The sequence below is a fragment of the Anabrus simplex genome, chromosome 1 (genome assembly GCF_040414725.1).
Source record: "Anabrus simplex isolate iqAnaSimp1 chromosome 1, ASM4041472v1, whole genome shotgun sequence".
Taxonomy (NCBI): Eukaryota; Metazoa; Arthropoda; class Insecta; order Orthoptera; family Tettigoniidae; genus Anabrus; species Anabrus simplex.
In genome coordinates, this window is record NC_090265.1 from 1,432,183,680 (window position 1) to 1,432,202,981 (window position 19,302).

The 19,302-nt window shown below is 36.7% G+C and overlaps 1 protein-coding gene across 1 annotated transcript in view; it reads left to right on the forward strand.

Moving 5' to 3' along the window:
* Sf3b3 (splicing factor 3b subunit 3) overlaps positions 1 to 19,302 on the forward strand; it is a 258,058-nt gene that overhangs the window by 209,790 nt on the left and 28,966 nt on the right. The window contains exons 15-18 of the mRNA XM_067137901.2: positions 799 to 933; positions 1,015 to 1,220; positions 9,824 to 9,943; positions 18,113 to 18,278. Coding sequence (XP_066994002.1) covers positions 799 to 933; positions 1,015 to 1,220; positions 9,824 to 9,943; positions 18,113 to 18,278 — 627 coding nt within the window. The remainder of the gene's footprint in view (positions 1 to 798; positions 934 to 1,014; positions 1,221 to 9,823; positions 9,944 to 18,112; positions 18,279 to 19,302) is intronic.

Below are 19,302 nucleotides of genomic sequence, written 5' to 3' on the forward strand. Positions count from 1 at the left end.
TATATTCTATCAGGATAGGAACTCTACAACATAAGAAATATATACACGAAAGTTGGTATTCTATTAGGTTACAGTCTACCGGGCGGACATTTCAAATAGCTGTCCTAAGATAAATCTTCGTACGTGTGTAATTTTGTGCTCTAGCCTACGATAGCTTTCTTTAATATTCAGAAATGAATAAATAAATAACGTAGGCCCTAATCTTCAGCAGTAGATCTCCCTTCAGACCCCTCTGTTTAGTTTCGCACAGCTCAAAAACTGTTCCTCGTCTATTTTAGGTAATATGCGCAGCACTGTATGTCCGAACACGAGACGTTGACAGGGCGGAGGTCGATACTACACGCTCAGCGAATCACAACTCTTTCTTTGGCTGAGGCGTGGACATGCCTTGTTTACATCAGGATTAAACTCTCGTGAAAAATCATATATAACCACTTAGTATGATCGCATTTTTCCTAGCCCTGAAATTATTTTTTACCCCTTGTGTTAAAGAAATGTGATTATTGACCTTCAGTTTGTTCCAATGCTTAAAATAGATAAATATGTTGTAGACACTGAAGGGGGGTCATGATGAATTTTCCATTCTCTAATTCAAATAGGACAATTGAAAATCACAGGGATGAAAACAAAATATGTCTGGAACACAAACTCTGCTCTCTAGAAAAATTCAATAGGTACTGGCACGTTATCAGCTGCAAAATAACTGTTTGATGTAAATATCTCCTAATGAAGTGTAGAAGGGTGTTGTTACGTTTTGAGTTGGTAACGTTACAAATCTTTCTCATTTTCCTTTTCAAGGTATCTTTCCCTGTGGATTTCACTCCCAGAAAGTTTGTTATTCATCAAGACTCTGCGCATCTGATAATTCTAGAGACTGATCATAATGCCTACACTGAAGAAACCAAAAAGCAGCGGCGGATTCAAATGGCAGAGGTAGGTTCTAGAACATTTCACATGTACATTGAAGCTGTGGTTGGTCTGAACATGACTCAGACTTATCCGTGTATTTTGTAGGAAATGCAAGAAGCTGCTGGTGAAGAGGAACAGGAATTAGCTCGAGAAATGGCAGAGGCCTTCCTTAATGAAGATCTTCCTGAGAATATCTTCAGTGCCCCTAAAGCTGGACCTGGAATGTGGGCATCAGTGGTGCGGCTTCTGGATCCTGTCGAAGGCAAAACTGAACAGCTTATAAAATTGGAACAGAATGAAGCTGCTCTTAGGTAAAATATTCTAATAAAAAAAATGATCAATTTTCTCATGTCAAATATATGAACAGTTCAGGAACGATAATTTCAGAGTTTAAAGCGAGGATTTCTCGCTGTCATTGGTGTTAAGTTACATTAATGTCAGTATCAAAGTTGATTCTCATTTTGCTTCCTAATATTTAAGGAGTCTCTAGCATGAATTTTTAACTGCGTGGAGAATTTGGTATACTGGTAAAACAAATATAGTCAGCTAAGACGTTTGGTATTTTGTAATCTGTGACATTTTTGTGCGCTGCTTCAAAAGAGTTGCAGTAAAATGTATTGTGACGCACACCAATATAACGAAATGTTCAGAGTTGCGAAATTATTTTTTGGCCCATTCCCTTTTCCTCATTTAATGTGTTAAAATACCATATTGTGTATTAGATCCCGCCCTCCCTTGTAATACAACCAACCCCCCCTCCCCCCTAAAGTAATTCATCAGGGAAGAAAAACTATTCCGCCTTGAAGCAGGTACTAGCCTTACTGCTGCTCTGATGACATCACCCAAATCCGTGAATAATTTCGTCTGTACGACCCATGCAATGAAAACACACATCAGTCCTGTATATATGTCTGTGTTTTGTGTTAGTAATGTTTAGCACAATTAGGTGCCATTCTCGGGAGCCTGAGTTTGATTTCTGGTAACCTTTTTGCCATAGATTTACAAATTGCAGGAGGGCTGATATGCAGGAAAAATGGTATGACACTCCCTCCCACTGGGAGGTCTGTCTGAAAAGAGCTGCACCACCTCAGGATAAAAAACAAGTTTACATTAGTTAAGAAATAATCATGGTTGTTGCTATTATTATAGCAGGTGAGATCATTAACAAAGTGATAGTTTAATATCTTGTAACTCGGACCAGTGTAGTCCTTTTGAGAGAAGTAGGTTTAAAACATGACAAAAAAACAGTCTAATCGTGATGATTGTTTTACTCGCCAACGTACCTGATGAATAATAATTTTACGTCCCCACTTAACGATTTTCGGAGACTCCAAACAATATACTCTGCATTGGATAAGATTGTACAAAATAGAACATTATGATAATAAAACGGATTACCGCCACACCTGTGGATATTCGTAAATGCGGCAGGCTTTTTTGTTATTTATTTTTGATCTTCCCATCGTGGAACTTATGGTACTATGCGGGCACTCGATGGCGTACCTAACCTAAAGAGCGGTCTCTATACAGCTGTTTAGGTAAACCCTGATGGTATATATAAATGTGGAGAACAACCATGAAATATACTTAAAACTAAGAGTATTGCTTTCAACAGCAGCAGTTATCCGAAGAATTCTTCCAGTCACTATGTAAAACATTCGGAAGTATAACTTTGAACATACACTCGTTATCAGCTGGTTGTTTGGCATGTTTTCTACAGCATGGCTTTATTCTTAAGAGCGGCTTCTGCTACATATACACCAACTGGGAGTATCAGAGGCCATCTCCAGAAACCATTTGGAAATACATTCTCACTGTTCGGATTCTATTTAAGTGTCGAAAAAAAGAGGGACCTCTAGAGGACCTCAACTTCGAAAGCTCTCTATTCATGGCTGACGAGATGGCATGAAGATGACGTCATTTGGAATGACAATATGCCCGTAGCAGGGAAGTTGTGACTCAAGATAATTCATATGAAAGCAGTGATAGGTTTTACTGTTCGGTAGGCACTGCTCAACTGATTGACACAAATGACTGGCCATTAGGTTCTTCTGTATCAATATTGCATAATATGAGAAAATGATACTGTATCTTATCCCCTTTCTCTAAGGCCTAGAGTATGAAGTGACACAAATCTTCATAGTGAGTTTTTAGGGCTGTATGCTCTTCCTGGCGTCAACCTAATCAGAAGATTTGAGGTGAAACTGATGTGAAATGATAATTAAAAAGACCTAAAAATTGTTCACCTTTTATTGCCTTTTTACATTTAGAAATACTGCCTTGGTAAGAAAATGGCCAGTATAACTCAAAATACATTCATAAGTTTGTTAAAGAAAAGTCTGGAATGTTTACATGTATACAGTGGAACCTCGATTATCCGTTCCCGGAAAAGACGTTTTCCCAGAATATGCGTTCAAATTGCGTGGTCCCGCAAGCATCGTAATTAAATCGCGTTGTAAAAGTCCCGCATTATCCGTTCCTCGAAGAAACGATTTCCCGGATCAACCGTCCAGAAATTCCACTCCCATCATCGCTAAATCCTCGATCAATCGTTTTTTAATAAAACGTGTCTCTCGAAAGGACGGCTATGGCATATTTACAGAGATGCCAACTATTACGATTCAATCGTAATAATTACGAATTACCCATCATAATTACGCCTTTACGAATCACACACCACAAATTACGATTGTTTGTTGATTTTTAAATCTGAGTGTATGAAGTGTTCAAAAGGATACACAAGGCGGCGTGAATTCTCAGAATATTATCTTCGGATTTCTCAGAAATAATTTATCCCCCTTTCCTGTCCCTCCTTTAAGAATATTTCGCAGTGTGTGCTTCCAGTACCGGAAATTTAGGCACCTGTGAAGTGGCATATCTTGCGGGGTTGTCCTTGTTCGTCACATGATCAGACTTCCATGCAAGTATGAGAGTTCTTTTGTCTTTGTTTTGGCGGTAAAGTGGTGACAAACTTCGTTTAATTGTGAATACTGTTTGGGTGACTGTTGAAGAAGTATTTATTGGGAGTTTGGTTCCCAAATTTACATATATTGCTCTTCTAGGATATATGCTAATCGTGTGTTACGAAATGCGAAAGGTTTGAAATAATGAAGGGATTTCTTGTGCAGGAAAATACGTGTGATTACGTTACCACGACTAGTGACGCTAGTAATAAATATAGTTGCAAATTTAGAGAGGTATACTCGGAAGAATGGCCCAGTTTAATGCGCACGTGTTTTGTAGTGTGTGGAGCTGCGATGTTTCGGATGCGCATGATGAAGATGAACAAGATTGAGTTTCGTGCTAATATGAACTCCGAACTGTTAAGTGCTCTGTTAGTGCAGAGGATGCACATGATATGAAATGAAAAAGCATGTTACCAGTGTACGTTTACCAAACAGTAACTACAAGCTTTAAATGATATGTAAGTTAGTAAGATTACGATTTAAAAATATATATATATATATATCTACGACCGCCCCTCCCCCCGTGCCCTAACGGCTGCATTACGAATTACCTTTTTTGAAAGTTGGCATCTCTGTATTTATGGATCTTGGCGTTAACGCCCCGTGTTTGCATAATGAAAGCAAGTACGGTACTGTACCGGTACTGGAAAAGCGATTGGCGGTAACTTGCATAAGAGACCATCTTAGCATCGCATTCGGGTGGTATTGTTTAGAGAATGTTGGAAAGTCATAAAGCAGAGAGTGGCCACAACAATTGCAAGGAGACACGGCGCATTTCGATAGCTCTGAAGACAGAACGAGTTTCGTCAAATGTTCGCACTTATAAAACATCCATATTATGTCCAGGGTTAGATATTTATATGTTTACATTTTTCGATTGTACTGCCGAACAGGTTTTTGGCACTTTGCTCAGGGCACTGTAGAGTAACTTGGCTTTCAGGCAGGAATCGAAACTGCTCCTTAACACAAATTCAGTATTTTTGATATTATCATACATGATTATGTTAGCGAGACCAGAACAGATGTTGTGCCTTACATTAAAAAAAAAAAAAAAAAAAAAAGAAATCCGTGGGAGGTCTTGGAATTGCCTATTACTGTTTAGGTCGTAATGCAAGACTGGGAATTTTAAGTTTTCATGTTAGAAATACCAAAAACCGCAGTCGTTTTATTTGCGCACGTTACATTTTAAATTGTTGGTATCATTTCCAACTCGTACTGACATGTGCAGCGAGCCCGCTTTCCAGATGACCTCAAGGTCACGAATAACTGTAATTTCTAAAGTTTTGATGATATTTCTTTTATCTTTCCAATTTGACTGGATTTGTGATGCGCAGAACTGAATATAATGCATTCGAGAACTTTTAAGAATCGATACGTACGTTCGAAACCGTGTTTTCGAGTTCAACATAACCTTTAAAAGTTGATGTAGGCCTAATTTGTGCAGTACGAGATTTCCAGAAACTGACTGCGAACTGCATACCGGAGACCAAATTACAATGAAAGATTAAGAAATGAAGGGATTTCGCCATCATTTTGGGTGCTTTTGTATCTAATGTGCTTTATTTTATTCGATGAGAGAATTAAAAAGTTACGTGTGGTCGATTGTCGTTTGGCTTGGCGTTATTAGATTTTTCGAAGAGTTTGGCTAGCCTAATCAAAGTTGCTGAACTTAAAGAAGTTTTCACGGGTGACGAAGATTCCCCTGTAAAATTGATTATAAAGTATCGAGATTTTGAACTTTCGTACCGGTAATTAATGAGGTTTCGCGGTCTAACATGCCTGCCTCTAAACCAGGGGGCCCAGGTTCGATTGCGACCATGTCGGGCAGTTTTACCTGGATATAAGTCTGGTTCCAGGTCCACTCAGCCTACGTGATTACCTTTAGTTGTGGAGCTATCTAATGGTGAGATGGCTACCCCGATCTACAGAGCCAGGAATATCGGGCGAGAGGATTCATCACACTGACCATGCGCCCTCGTAATCTGCAGGCCTTCGGGCTGAGCAGCGGTCGTTTGGCAGGCAAAGTCCCAATGGGGCTGTAGTTTGGTTTGGTTTTGGGCATTTTTGTAAGATTATAATTATACATATTTCATTTTTGTAATGTTTAGCCAAATTGTTGATGGTTTTCATTCAATCCCGGATTTTCAGTTTTCCCGTGTTGTAAGTTTTATTTTCATGGTCCCTCGAAAAACGGAGAATCGAGGTTTCACTGTAATTTATAGCCTAGAAGCTATGTTCACTGTACAAAGTTCGAGGTCATCGCATGTTGGGACCCCCTAATTTTTTTTTTTTACGCTGTAAAGGGTGGTGGTGTAATATGCAAGTAAATACGGTATTTAATTATAGCAAATTTCAGCTTACAGTATAATGAATTGATGTTACTCGTTTGCCTGTATTAATTTAGTTTTTTTCAAAATATATCTAGAACTTGTTTCACTCGCTGGGCATTTCACAAAACATGTTCCTATGTAGCTCATACCAGACAGCATACTCGTTGCACAACACTGGTGAAAGTAGCCAATTGCAAATGTCTGGGGAAGATAAGCAAACTGGAGACAATTCTGATGGGTCTGCCTATTCAACAGCATCTGAAGATTTATTTCTTAAATCAAATTTTCATATTCATCCAATTGTTGTGGAGTAAATCATTATGTAGGATTATTTTCTTTTAAATTAAACACTAATTTAAGCCTACTTCCTGTTTAATATTGGCTTGAGGCCGGTCTCCACTGATTAACATTTAACAACATGTTAAATGTTAAGAGTGTTAAATGTTAACTGGTGACACCATCATGTTAAATGTTGAATACTGTTTCATTTAACATTGTGTCCACACTTAATAAACATGTTAAACTTTGCTTTCTTTGTTTATATGTAGGTAGTTCATCATATCAGTTTGTGGTAATAAATTTAAGTGGTGTCTAGTATTTTCAAACAAGGACAATGGACTCAGATGAAAAAGATTTGGCCTTTGTTATTGCCACTGTTGCTTCTTGTTATGATTTCCAATGCAGTTTTATTAGACACATCTCCTCCCGTCATCCTGCTCATTGCTTCAAAAGCAAGATACTATGAAGTATAAACTTCGTTCGCTCCCGCCCTTTGACTTCAGACTTTTTATGATTTTTTGCAATAGTAGACTGTACTGGGAGCGGAGGTACGCTAGTTTCTTTTCGATGCACTGGCGGGAATAATTATAATATAGAGTTCCCGGAAACTGTCGGCTTTCTTCGCTTTATCTCTGTATTCCTTTGATGAGACATCCTGCAAACAAGGCCTTTCTATTATATCATTAAGTCCAAAGGAATCTTGCTCCACTCCATTTCTGACTATAAATTTTAGTATAGTGCAGACAGAACGACACGCGTACTCATACCGGTACTGGTACTGTATTTGTAGCTTATAACAAAGAGAATGAGTGTTGCGGAGTGTTGTAACTATAATCCTACTTCACGAGAAGCACGTCGTTTGCGTCGTTTGGCTATCTGTTGACATGGAAACGGCAAGGAAGTTGCCGAAGCTGTGCCAACATCTCACGAACAACGAATTGACTCGACATGTTTTCCACTTGGAGCGGAAAACACGCCAACATGTTAAGTGTTAACCTCAACATTCTGAGTTAACATGCAAAGTCAATTGGAAGACACAAACACAATATACATGTCAATTGTAACATGTTAAATTTAACATGTTGGTGTTAAATGTTAATCAGTGGACACTGGCCTTTAGAGAGACATTGTCAACATACTGAAAGCAATGCAAATCGTCAGAGGTGTATACAAAGAAGATATCATAGCAAACTGCTTTAGAAAAGCTGAAGTGGTTTGTGCAGCATACAGCTAGTGAAGTGCTAGATGTTGCAGAAACAGGGTGAAGTTGGAAATTTTTGTGTGAAAAGTTGGATGTACCAACAATTTGAATCTTGCGACCATGTTGTGTGTATTCTGATACGTTCGTAGAAGAAGAAATCACTGATAGTGAAATTAGGGCAGTCATTGTGTGTGAGAGATAACCTTGTGATGCGGCGGAGGAGAAAGATATGCCTCAAAATGTTTGACTCTTGTTCAGGCAATAAACGTGGCATGTAGTTATTGAAGATTTGCTTCTACCATTAGGTGATGTTCCAGAGTGTCCTAAATTCATGTTCATTGGTATGTGACTCTTCAGTGTTCCTTTAGTGTATGGAAATGTTCACGAGAAAATTGCAGACTTTTAAGAAGGTAAAGTTCAGAACATTGAACAATTAAAACTGGTTAAGTATCTAATGTGTTTCCCTGGTTATTGCATCATTATTCCACAGTCCCAGTCCATGTCTTATTAAATACAAGCTAAAGAAACCTGGAGAGCACATTTACGTAGCTCTTTAGTACGTTTGTAACTCCCACTATAAGAAATTTAAATTTGCGTTCCCAGCCACGTTGCATGCATGAGACTAGTCTGGGTAAAGATTTGGTAGAGAACTGAATTTCACAGCCCTAGCCTGTCTGCCTACAGCTGCAGAAAGCATCAATCTCAAGCCTGTCTTTGTTGTGGGCGTGTTTGTTTGGATCACACAACAGGAGCTTGTGATGTGTTGGTGCTTAATTTTACAGTCGTAAGTGTGTTGTGTAACAACGTTCATAAATTAAGCCTACTGTGCGTATGTATACAACTGACGTGTTGGTGCTTATTTTTATATTTGTAAGTGAAGTGTGTAACAACGTACATAAATGATTCTGATGGTTCCGTCAGCTTCCGCTTCGATCACTAACGTTCTACCGCGTGTGGGGAGCCATCTGGTGACGAATGAGCGTACTATTTCCACCTCTATTATAACGTCTAAATTCGAAGCCCGTTGTTTAAGAAGCCTTTCTCGTGGACAGTCGAGATTTTCTTTTGATGGCGCAGAGCACAGTTCTCTGCGAAACTTAAAGAATTGCACCATACTTTCTTGACACGGGAAGCCCAAAAGCCTAGGTCGTCTGTAAGTACGGGCCGTGAAAGCATCAATGGCAGCATTATCAGTTTATTCTTTGTGAATGTATTGAATCGGAAATGATGAATATACACTGACTGAATATTGATGAGAATCCTGCAGTTCTGATCTGAATTCAATTCAAACCAAAGAATGACTTGTGCAGAAAGTATTACTAACAAAATATACTGCTTTAGATATCAATGACAGGGGACTTAGGAGCAGATATGAATATGCAGTTTACACTCAAACCTCCACTTTCCAGGTATGTGTATATTTTTATTCTTTTTGTCCCAAGTTTCATGTTCCTAAGTTCCGTTCATATCATTACCCTGCTAACATTGCAACCGTGCTATGAGCACTTGCAAGGTGGTAAGCTATTGCACAGTGTTTTGGATTGCTTTAGTTTTTCTCAAATGCTCGTTCTGCTGTATATTGGCCACCATCTGTAAAGGATGTTAAATACTAGTCCTCACTATTTTGTTTTCTGATCAAGGTTATATTTTGTCACGAACTGGTTTAATAGTATTTCTTTTACTAGGTCTCTATCTTTGTGAGTAAAATGACTAAACAGAAAGCATAGTTCAGTTGAAAAGTTTTGTCCTTCATTTTTCTCTGCATGTTATATTAGTATTATCTCTTAATGTACCAAGATATAAAATCTTAGAGCAGATTGGAAAGTAAATTGTTGGACATGGAGCTCAAGTAAGTTTACATGAGCTGCAAGATTTATATATTTAATTTTTTTTTATCTTGGAGAAAATTTTCTGGAGCCATGTGGTGTTAATTTTCTTTATCATGTCCTTCTCTAGTGGTAGGCATAAACACGTCATACTTTGTTTGCACTGTCATTACCTTTCCTAGTATTAATCAAAAAATACACCCCTTGAGTGGAAGAATCAGTGTCATACATTGTGCAAATCGTCCCATTGCTCCTGTTCCTGCCCTCTTTTTGAAATTCACTTTTTAAAATTTTGTGCGATTTCCTTTTCAGTATTGCTCTTGTGAAGTTTTCCAACCAAGCTGATAATCAACAGTTTGTTATCTTGGGTGTCGCTAAGGATTACCAGCTAAATCCTCGTCAAGTTGGTGGGGGATTTCTTTACACTTACAAGTAAGTATTTGTTTTTAGAATTGAGTTTTGTCTGAAGTAGGTTTTGGAAGATAGTGGCTATATGCTGCATAAAGTAAGGTGTGTGGAACCAAGGTACTTGAAATTCTGAGGCTAGAGTCTTGTCGAATGTGTGCATTGAGAATAGTTGCTAAGTATATTTGCTCATTTAGATCATCCTATTTTTCTCATTCAGTGTTGCTGTAACTGGTCCATTGCCAACACCAAATTTTCCTCAGACGTCTGTGTAACTTGCATACAGGGATGTTCAGAAACGGGAAGTACGGTGGAAAGTAAGCAGATATGAAACTTGATATTTTTACGGAAGCATTAAGAGGAGATTGAGATTGCTGTACTCAATTCTCCTGCAAAGATTTGTCTTTATATAGGCCTGTCACAGGCATTGAATTCAGTACAAATGACTACTCAGTATTCAGCATATGAGCTTACAATGTATAACATACAAAAAATAGAATTTAGGAATTCCATTGTAAACATTCTTCCTTTCAGTTTACTTACGTGATCAGTACCTTGTTCATACTCCACATTTGTTTATAAAAGTGGTTTTCTCGTAAGCTGCGAATTCTCTTTCTTGGAACAATGCGTTAGCTGCCACGCTACATTTGATGACCCCCAACTTAAGTGCCTTATTTCCTATTTTATTTTGCATGTGTACCATTGTTGGGCATAAATGAGGCAAAAATTTTAGGGATTCAGAAGTGCTCACATGTATAATAAGCAGTTTTTACTTTATATCTCCTGATTGTTTTGTAAGTTTGACAGCTAGACTGTCACTTTACAAAGGAAATTTAATGTCCTATTCAATACATACACATCTCAATCATTAGATGAGCCGTCTTCGGTGAAAAAAAGGGTTAAGGTTTTTACATAATTGATGTTAAGAAGGGTGCTAAAACCTAATGAAGAAAATGAAAACAAAAAAAAAAAAAAAAAATAATGAGACTTCACTGAATCATAAGGCGATTATGGTAAGGTTGTGGACCTCTTTGTCTAAAACTTGCAGTGGTTATCATTAAAAAGCAGAACAAAATCACTGTGCTAAAAATTCAATATAACTGTCTCTGTTGAGTCACCATCACAAATAGTTAGGAGGGGAGCGAGAAACGCGTGCCAGGTAAATTGTGTGCGAGACATAGTGGAAAGTGGAAAGTTGACAGACTTGACCATATCGTTCGGTATTGACTCGTAGTAATAATAATAATAATAGTAATAATGTTCAAGGGTGATTGTTTGGTCCGCTCTATCAATATATTATTAGTATTTGAATAATTTATACGTACATGTTTTGGGAGCCTTAACTCCCTTGTCAGCGTATTTACATCAAAATCTACCTTATCCAAGTCTCGAGATGCAACATATCATCAGTATCATCACATTAACATTAAGCATTTTCCTGCTTAACCTTAACACTGGTCACTATATGTACACTTTTGCTGTTTTTGTATAATAATGCCTATTGTACCCAACACATAAGACATGGAACATATTTAGAAACGCTCTTGAATTGTCCACTTATTCATAAACATTGAACAAGACATGAAATTAATACATTCAACAAACAAAGGGAAATACATGGACATCCTCCTATCCTTTACACTCTTACAACGTGTATCATTACCCTGGATGGATCCGTTAGCTGAGTCAGCCCTTCATAAAATGGACCTTGTCACTGCTTGTATTCTTGCTGCGACTAGGAATCTACCATCTTAACGTCCAATTTGACATCCTTTGAAGTTAATACCCTTATAGGTTGCATTGATACGTTTAACGTTGTATACATATTGGAAATTTTAGCCATACCAGTAATAAACAATTATCACAAGAAAGAATCTGTTTCAACATAGTGGGTTAAATAAGGTAGAAATAGAAAATGTATACAAATTCTAACCTTCACACTGGAGAATAACTTCTCATTTGATAATAAAATTTACAAACAGGAGAAGGGGGTGGCAATGGGCTCACCTGCATCAAGTATTTTAGCAAATATTTATGTGGATCACCTGGAGGCCATCAAGATAATAGATAAAATACAAGGTTTGGAGCTGTAGCTCAGATATGCAGATGATGTCCTTGTGATTATTAATGAACAAATTCTAAAACCGGGGGAACTATTGGACATTTAAAATAACATGAATTGACATATTAAATTCACGATAGTCAGAAATGAACAAATTCTTGAATTATTTGGATATAACAATCTAGCCGAAATAGCTATTTTGAATACCAAATCTATAAAAAGCCAACATATACCAATACTATAATTAGAAATGATTCCAACCATCCAGGACAACATAAAAAGGCCACTTTCTATAGCTTAATCAAAAGGGCAATAAACACACCACTCTCAGAAATAGAACGTAAAAAAGAAATTAATTTGATATAGCAAAAAGCAATGGTTACACAAGAAACTGTCAATAAAATGAAGAATAGTATCAGCAATAAACCAAAAACACATCTTGAAAAACGGAAAGAAAAGAAAAAAACATGTATTTACATATAGGAACAGGCATTGGTACGTTCTGGCTAACGCATTTAAGAAATTCAATATTCAAGTAGCATAAGGTCTTACCTAGTTAACAGAAAACAATGTGTGTGTTATAAAGGATATTCATCTCGCAACTTTATAGCCTATTCAGGTGTACCTCAGGGCTCAAATCTAGGACCTTTACCGTTTCTAATTTATGTTAATGATGTTACAGATGTGTCGTAAGTCTGAAATATTACTCTTTGCCGATGATCTGAAGGTTTTTCTGCAATTAAATTCACTGACTGTAAGAATTTACAAAACGATATAAATGCCATATCACTTTGGAGTAAAGAAAATAAATTACCATTCAATGTAAATAAATGTGTTAAAATGTCTTTCAAAAGATGTTGCCAGCATATCGGGTATACTTAAAACATCAACGGTTCAGTCTTGAAGGAAGTCAAACAAAAGATGGATTTAGGTATTGAGTTCAATATAGATTTGAAATTTGGAAGTCATATTGAATATATAGTTAATAAAGCCTATATAAATTTGGATTTCATATTTCGAAATTCCTTGAATTTTCAACGTACAACATTATTTATTTTATATAACTCATAAGACCGAAATTAGAATATGGTTCTATTATCTGGAGTCCTTCAGACTCTAAGTACATCGAATTAATTGATAGAGTACAAAAGCAATTCTTATAGTATGTGTACTGGAAACAGTCACACGAGTACCCTAAATTTCTGTCCTACTCTACAATGTTATCACACTTTGGTGTTAAAACTGCGGAAGAAAGACTTAAAAAGTCCATGATATTTTTGTATAAAATATTGAATAGTAAAATTGATGAGGAGTTACTTCCGAAGGATACCATTTTATGTTCCTCGGAAGTCTGGCACGTTCAAGAATTTGTTTTACATTAAGAAATGCTGCACAGAAGCCCATAAGAATTCTCCTCTTAATAAAATTCTGAAACTTTGTAATACATTAAATACATATAATTTGGCTATCTTTTTCACGAATCGAATCAACTTCGAATTGGTGTGTGATACTTTCCTATAATGCACATACTGTTGAATATTATCTTTGTTTTCTATATATGTTTTATTTCATTATTCTAGCTGTTCTTTTATTTCTCTTCTATTTAAATTCACAATTTTCAAATGACCTATAAATTACACTTTATTTCTCTTTTTAGAATATTATTTTGCATAATGTCATGTGTCATGTTTAAGACTAAGACTGTTTAATTTAACTGTATAACTGAACGTGTTACTTTGTGTTAGGCACCACTGTAAAATAATTATTAATGTAGTAACTGTATATTTTTATTGTATTACCAACTTTGTATTGTTTGGGTAGTTCATTGTATTCTTTGTATTGTCTTTTTTTTTCATTTAATGTTAAGTAGTGTAACTATTAATTGTACTGTATATTATGAACATTGTGATTGGGCAAAAAGCCTGTAATGTTCATCACTGAATAAATAAATACCGTATTATTAATAATATGTTTGCAAATTCAAGCAAGATAAACACAGACAACCAATTCAATAAATCAGGGATATACACACGGACATGTCAGAACTGTAACAAAAAATACATCGGACAATCAGGAAGAAATATGACCATTAGATATAAAGAACATATAATCGCAAAAAAAGTACGGAAAATATTCAGCTATGTGTGAACACATGCATGAAAATAGTCGCTCATTCACGAACATCAAACAGGGCATGAAATTAATACATTCAACAATACATGGACATCCTGGAGAAATTAGAAATTTACATAGATCAGAAACAAAATATTGACAATTTAAATGAACACATTAAGGAAGAAAATTTGTTATTTAAGTTGGCTAACCAATATATGCAGAGAAAGAAAAAGCATAAAAAATAGCATCAATTATAACTATCAGGCTCACGCCCCTGCTCGCCCTCCCCTTCTCTTTAATTGGTCAGGTTATATGGGTAGTGCACTTTCTGCTGGTGGCTGGCCGGCGAGCGGATAGGTTTCCTCCTCCTTATCTATATGCAAGTCCTAATATTTTATATCACAATGTATTTTAATATACATTTTAACTAGGTAAAAATAGCTTTCCCCTTCTTTATTCTTTTTTATAGTACTAGAGCATTTGCAGTAACGTAACGGGAGGTTTGTTCCGCTCTGATTCAAAATGTCCACTCTTGCAACAATCGAGCAAACGTCTTCTGCTCTGATGCCACATACATGGCTAAAATTTCTAATATGTATACAACAACGTACGTATCAATGCAACCTATAAGGGTATTAGCTTGAAAGGATGTCAAATTGGACGTTAAAATGGTAGGTTCGTAGTGGCAGCAACAATACAAGCAGTGACAAGGTACATTTTATCAGTGGCTGACTCAGCTAATGGGTCCATCCAGGGTGAAGATACACGTTGTAAGAGTGTAAAGGATAGGAGGATTCAGTGGACAATTCAAGAGTGTTTCTAAATATGTTCCATGTCTTACGTGTTGGGTACAACAGGCATTATTATACAAAAAAAAAGCAAAGTGTTCGTGACTAGTTTTGAGGTTAAACAGGAAAATGCTTAATGTGATGAGTAGAGTTCATGGTTTATAGCATTTAAAAATCAGATATTCGGCGTTTTGATTTTCAAATTTAGTGTTTTGTAGCATCTAAACTTATCAAATTTAGCATTTTGTAGCAAATTGGTTAAAAAGAGGCATAATTTGCTAAACTGCACACACAACAGTTGGGAGTAAAATCATACTGTTTAATCACACATTGCTCGTCATGCAGTTTTGAATTCAGTATGAAAAATAAGATAAGCATCAACATAAGACTGCAAGAAGTATTAACGCGCACACAGGAATATGCTTATTTTCAAATTTACAAACACAATTTCAAAGTGAAAATACTAGTCTGAACATATTTATCACAATACAACACACCTCCAAGGAAGAGGAATTCCAATTATGATTAAAGTACTACATGCCAATTGCTTAAAAGGTGTCCTTCATTTGAGACCGCTTATCAGTTACAATTATGTTGTAGTTGCTAAAAACAACTCTACATCGACACTGTTCGTAGAGGCCCAAATGGGCAGAAGTGCTGCCAAGGCAAAGGGACTGCAAAACATTTTTTTTTCTTCAAGTCTTTGATTGCAGAGTCGGCACATGAATATAGGCCATCTGTATTCCTTACATAAAAATGTCCCGATTTGTGACTTTCAGCCTGCTGTTTCGTCGTCACTTCGCTTCTACCCATGGCTACCAGACAATAAAATAAATCGCTACTGTACTTTTAAACAGAACTGCTACTCAACAACAATGTCAAGAATAACCGACTATGATCAAGGGTCAACACAAAGAGAATGAACGTGGTGCTTGAAAGTGTATTTGCTGTTTGATAGTTCCTTGCAATGCTCTTTAGCCAGTGAAAAAAATTCCACGCATTGAATGATTTAACCCTTTGGCCTACCATTACTTGTGAAAGGAAATATTCCCTTACATACCATTTATTTTGTTGTCACTTCAACATAAATTTGATTAATCACATAGGCTACATAAGAATACACAAAGCAAAGTGAGCTTTTAGCTCATCTATAGTAACAGGAAACCAATGTTTTTGATCGTAAGTATTACTAGTTCCAAGGGAAGCAGATAAATTAGCAAGAAATGTAGAGGCATAGGCATTGGTTTCCTTAGTAACGTGATCCCAGAACTGTGGGGTTAAAAATTCATTCCCTGCGTCTATTTTTTTGGATTATTACCCAACCCCCTCCCCACTACAGAGTGAATTTCAAAACTTGGTTTACGTGTTACAGAAAGAGGCTTACTGTCAACAAGATCATAATTCCAAGCATCATTTTACTATACTTCTCACCGGGCGAGTTGGCTGTGTGGTTAGGAGCGCGCAGATGTGAGCTCGCATCCGGGAGATAGTGGGTTCGAACCCCACTGTCGGTAGCCCTGAAGATGGTTTTTCGCGGTCCCATTTTCACACTATGCAAGTGCTGGGACTGTACCTTAAATAAGGCCACGGCCACTTCCTTCCTATTCCTAGGCCTTTCTTGTCCCGTCGTCGTAAGACCTATCTGTGTCGGTGCGACGTGAAGCAAAAAACGAAAACTAGACTTCTCACTCGTTCTTGTTACATTCTTGTTTTGTTACGTAGTTTCAATTGGCACTATCATCTCAGAACTGAAATCGGAATCACTTTCATCACTGTCAGTTGAAGTATTTTCACTCTCCAGAGAATCATTTCCACTTTCAACATCACTTTTCAAACTGGTTACGAATGAACTCATCCATGCCGCGCTTAGATGCCGCTATGATTGTTTACAAGCGACAAAATGAGGTTCTTTTTATTTTCCGTATTTCAGCTGAGTTACTATTTATACAGAGAAAATAGCTTCAGGTATCATCTGACATCAATCGGGTAGGCTGCAAAACAAAGAGAATAAATCTCTCCGACCAGCTGATTGCGATAATGAACTTATAAATGTTCCGTGCGGCAGGACGGAAGTGTTCATCAAAGCATGTTACCGCTTTACGATCGCAATGGGCGCCGTAATAATTATTTCTCCTGAAAAAAATAAAAAATATCTTATTTTGAAGGAAAATGCATCGTTTTTAAAAAGATATATTTTTATTTCGTATTAAACTGAGAGTTTCTCATCTATTTCGCATAAATTGTATAATTTCGCATTTTGAATCTATTTCGCATTTTATCGCTAATTCGAAATCGCTAAAAACCACTCATGCGGGTCATATAAGATGAAGGCACATACACGGACAAAGTTTCGAGATATTTCGCATTTATCGCAAATGCTAAAAATCACAAACTCTAGTGATGAGATGTTGTATCGTGAGACTTGGATTAGGTAGATTTTGATGTTAATACGCTGACAAAGGGGAGTTAAGGCTCCCGGAAAATGTACGTATAAATTATTCAAATACTAATAATATATTGACAGGGCGGGCTGAACAATCGCCCATTGTACATTATTATTAACAAATTGGAAAACCGCCAATGACGTTCAAATTTTTGAACACTTGCACTCTCAAAATGCTGACCTTCTCAATTTTATCCACGTATCTGTTTTTTCACCAGAGCGTTGTCAATTTCTGCCTTATTTACCAGTAGACTGGAAACTGCTGGATGATAATGGGCAAAATCGTGTTATCTAAATAGTAGTCCCGGTCAACACCCTCGGTTTTCTTTTTTTCTACAATATACTGTGCATTAATGGTAATAAAAAGAAAGTAAGCTGAATTTCTGTGTGCATCATCCACATGGGATAACAGGTGCGTTGTATGTATGGCAGTGTTCTTTCTAATCTTTTAATGATAATCATATCAGTGCTGTTTTGGAAATGCTTTTCTCTTCTTGTTACTATTACCCATTTGTTTTACTTGATGGGCATGCTCAAACTTTGGAGGCAGGAAGTTTTGAAACGCCAGGTCTTTTAGAATGCATATGTGTGTACTTGCGTACATTACCACCTCCAGATGATCATTTTGTTGGCACTACTGTGTTTTCTATAGAGTGAATATCTGTTGGGGTACATATTGACATGCTTTTCATTTCATACCTTACATCATAGACCTTCGTGTATTTTTATGCAACATTGGCATTTGACTGAGATAGTGAAAAGTTTCATTGTGGTTGTATTTGTCATAGGGTAAATGCAGAATGCACTAGTATGGAGTTAATGCACAAAACCCCAGTGGATGAAGTACCTACAGCTATATGTCCTTTCCATGGCAGAATTCTTGTTGGTGTGGGTCGCATGTTGCGGTTATATGACTTGGGTAAAAAGAAGCTGTTAAGAAAATGTGAAAACAAGGTATGATGCTAAATTATTTTGATCAGATTCAATTTAGAATGTCATTTAGTTTTACTGAGTAACTCTCTTAACTGTTTTAAAATTCCTGCAGTATCTATTTCTTAAGGAAACTATTTCCTGCATCAACCATTCAGAAATTTCGGTCCCATGAACACTAAGTTATTGATGGTGTTTACTCGCGTATTTGACCTCTTTCTGCTTTTACAGCCAAAAAAAAGTAAAGTGGGCTCCAGTATGCAATAACCTCAAATTTGGTGCAGTGAACACACGACTTCTAGGCCTTAAAGAGCTATAAATTGTACATGTAAACATTGTACACTATTTTTTAACAAACTTTGAGTTATACTGGCTATCTTTGATGGAAGGCAATATTTGTAAATGTAAACAGACAATAAATGGAGAACACTACTTTTAGGCCTATATATAAAGGAAATATAGTCAGTTTTAATTCGGTACTCTATCACGTCATTCATTAATTCCTCGAGGTTGACAGGAAGGGCATACGGTCATAAAAACTAGTCTTGCTTCATACTCGATGCCGTAGAGAAAAGGGATAAGGGTATCATATTATGTAATGTTGTTACAAAATTACTTGATAGCCAGTTACATACCTGCCAACCTTCCCGATTTAGGTGGGAGACTCCCAATTTTAGCCTTCTTTTTTGTGAACTTCTGAAAATCCTTTGATCATTGGCTGCATTGAAACGAAATATAGACGTTTATTAATGCAAAAAAAATAGGCACGAATGTGCAATGTTCATTGAAACCTCTATACCGTGACGCGTGTATAGTCAATCTCTCGTTCCCGTGTGCTGTGTTCGTGTTCGCTCACATCATTCTAGTCAATTCTAGAGACTTTAAACCCCAAAAAAAAATTTCCTAAACGCCCAAATTATTCTTCTTGAATTCTTCCTTCAACAGCCAAGTGCATTAATTTATGCATTTGATGCGTTATCCAAAACTTTTACAACAATTTTAACGTTTTCACATTTTTAGTGTCACAACATTTTTACCATTTCTATGA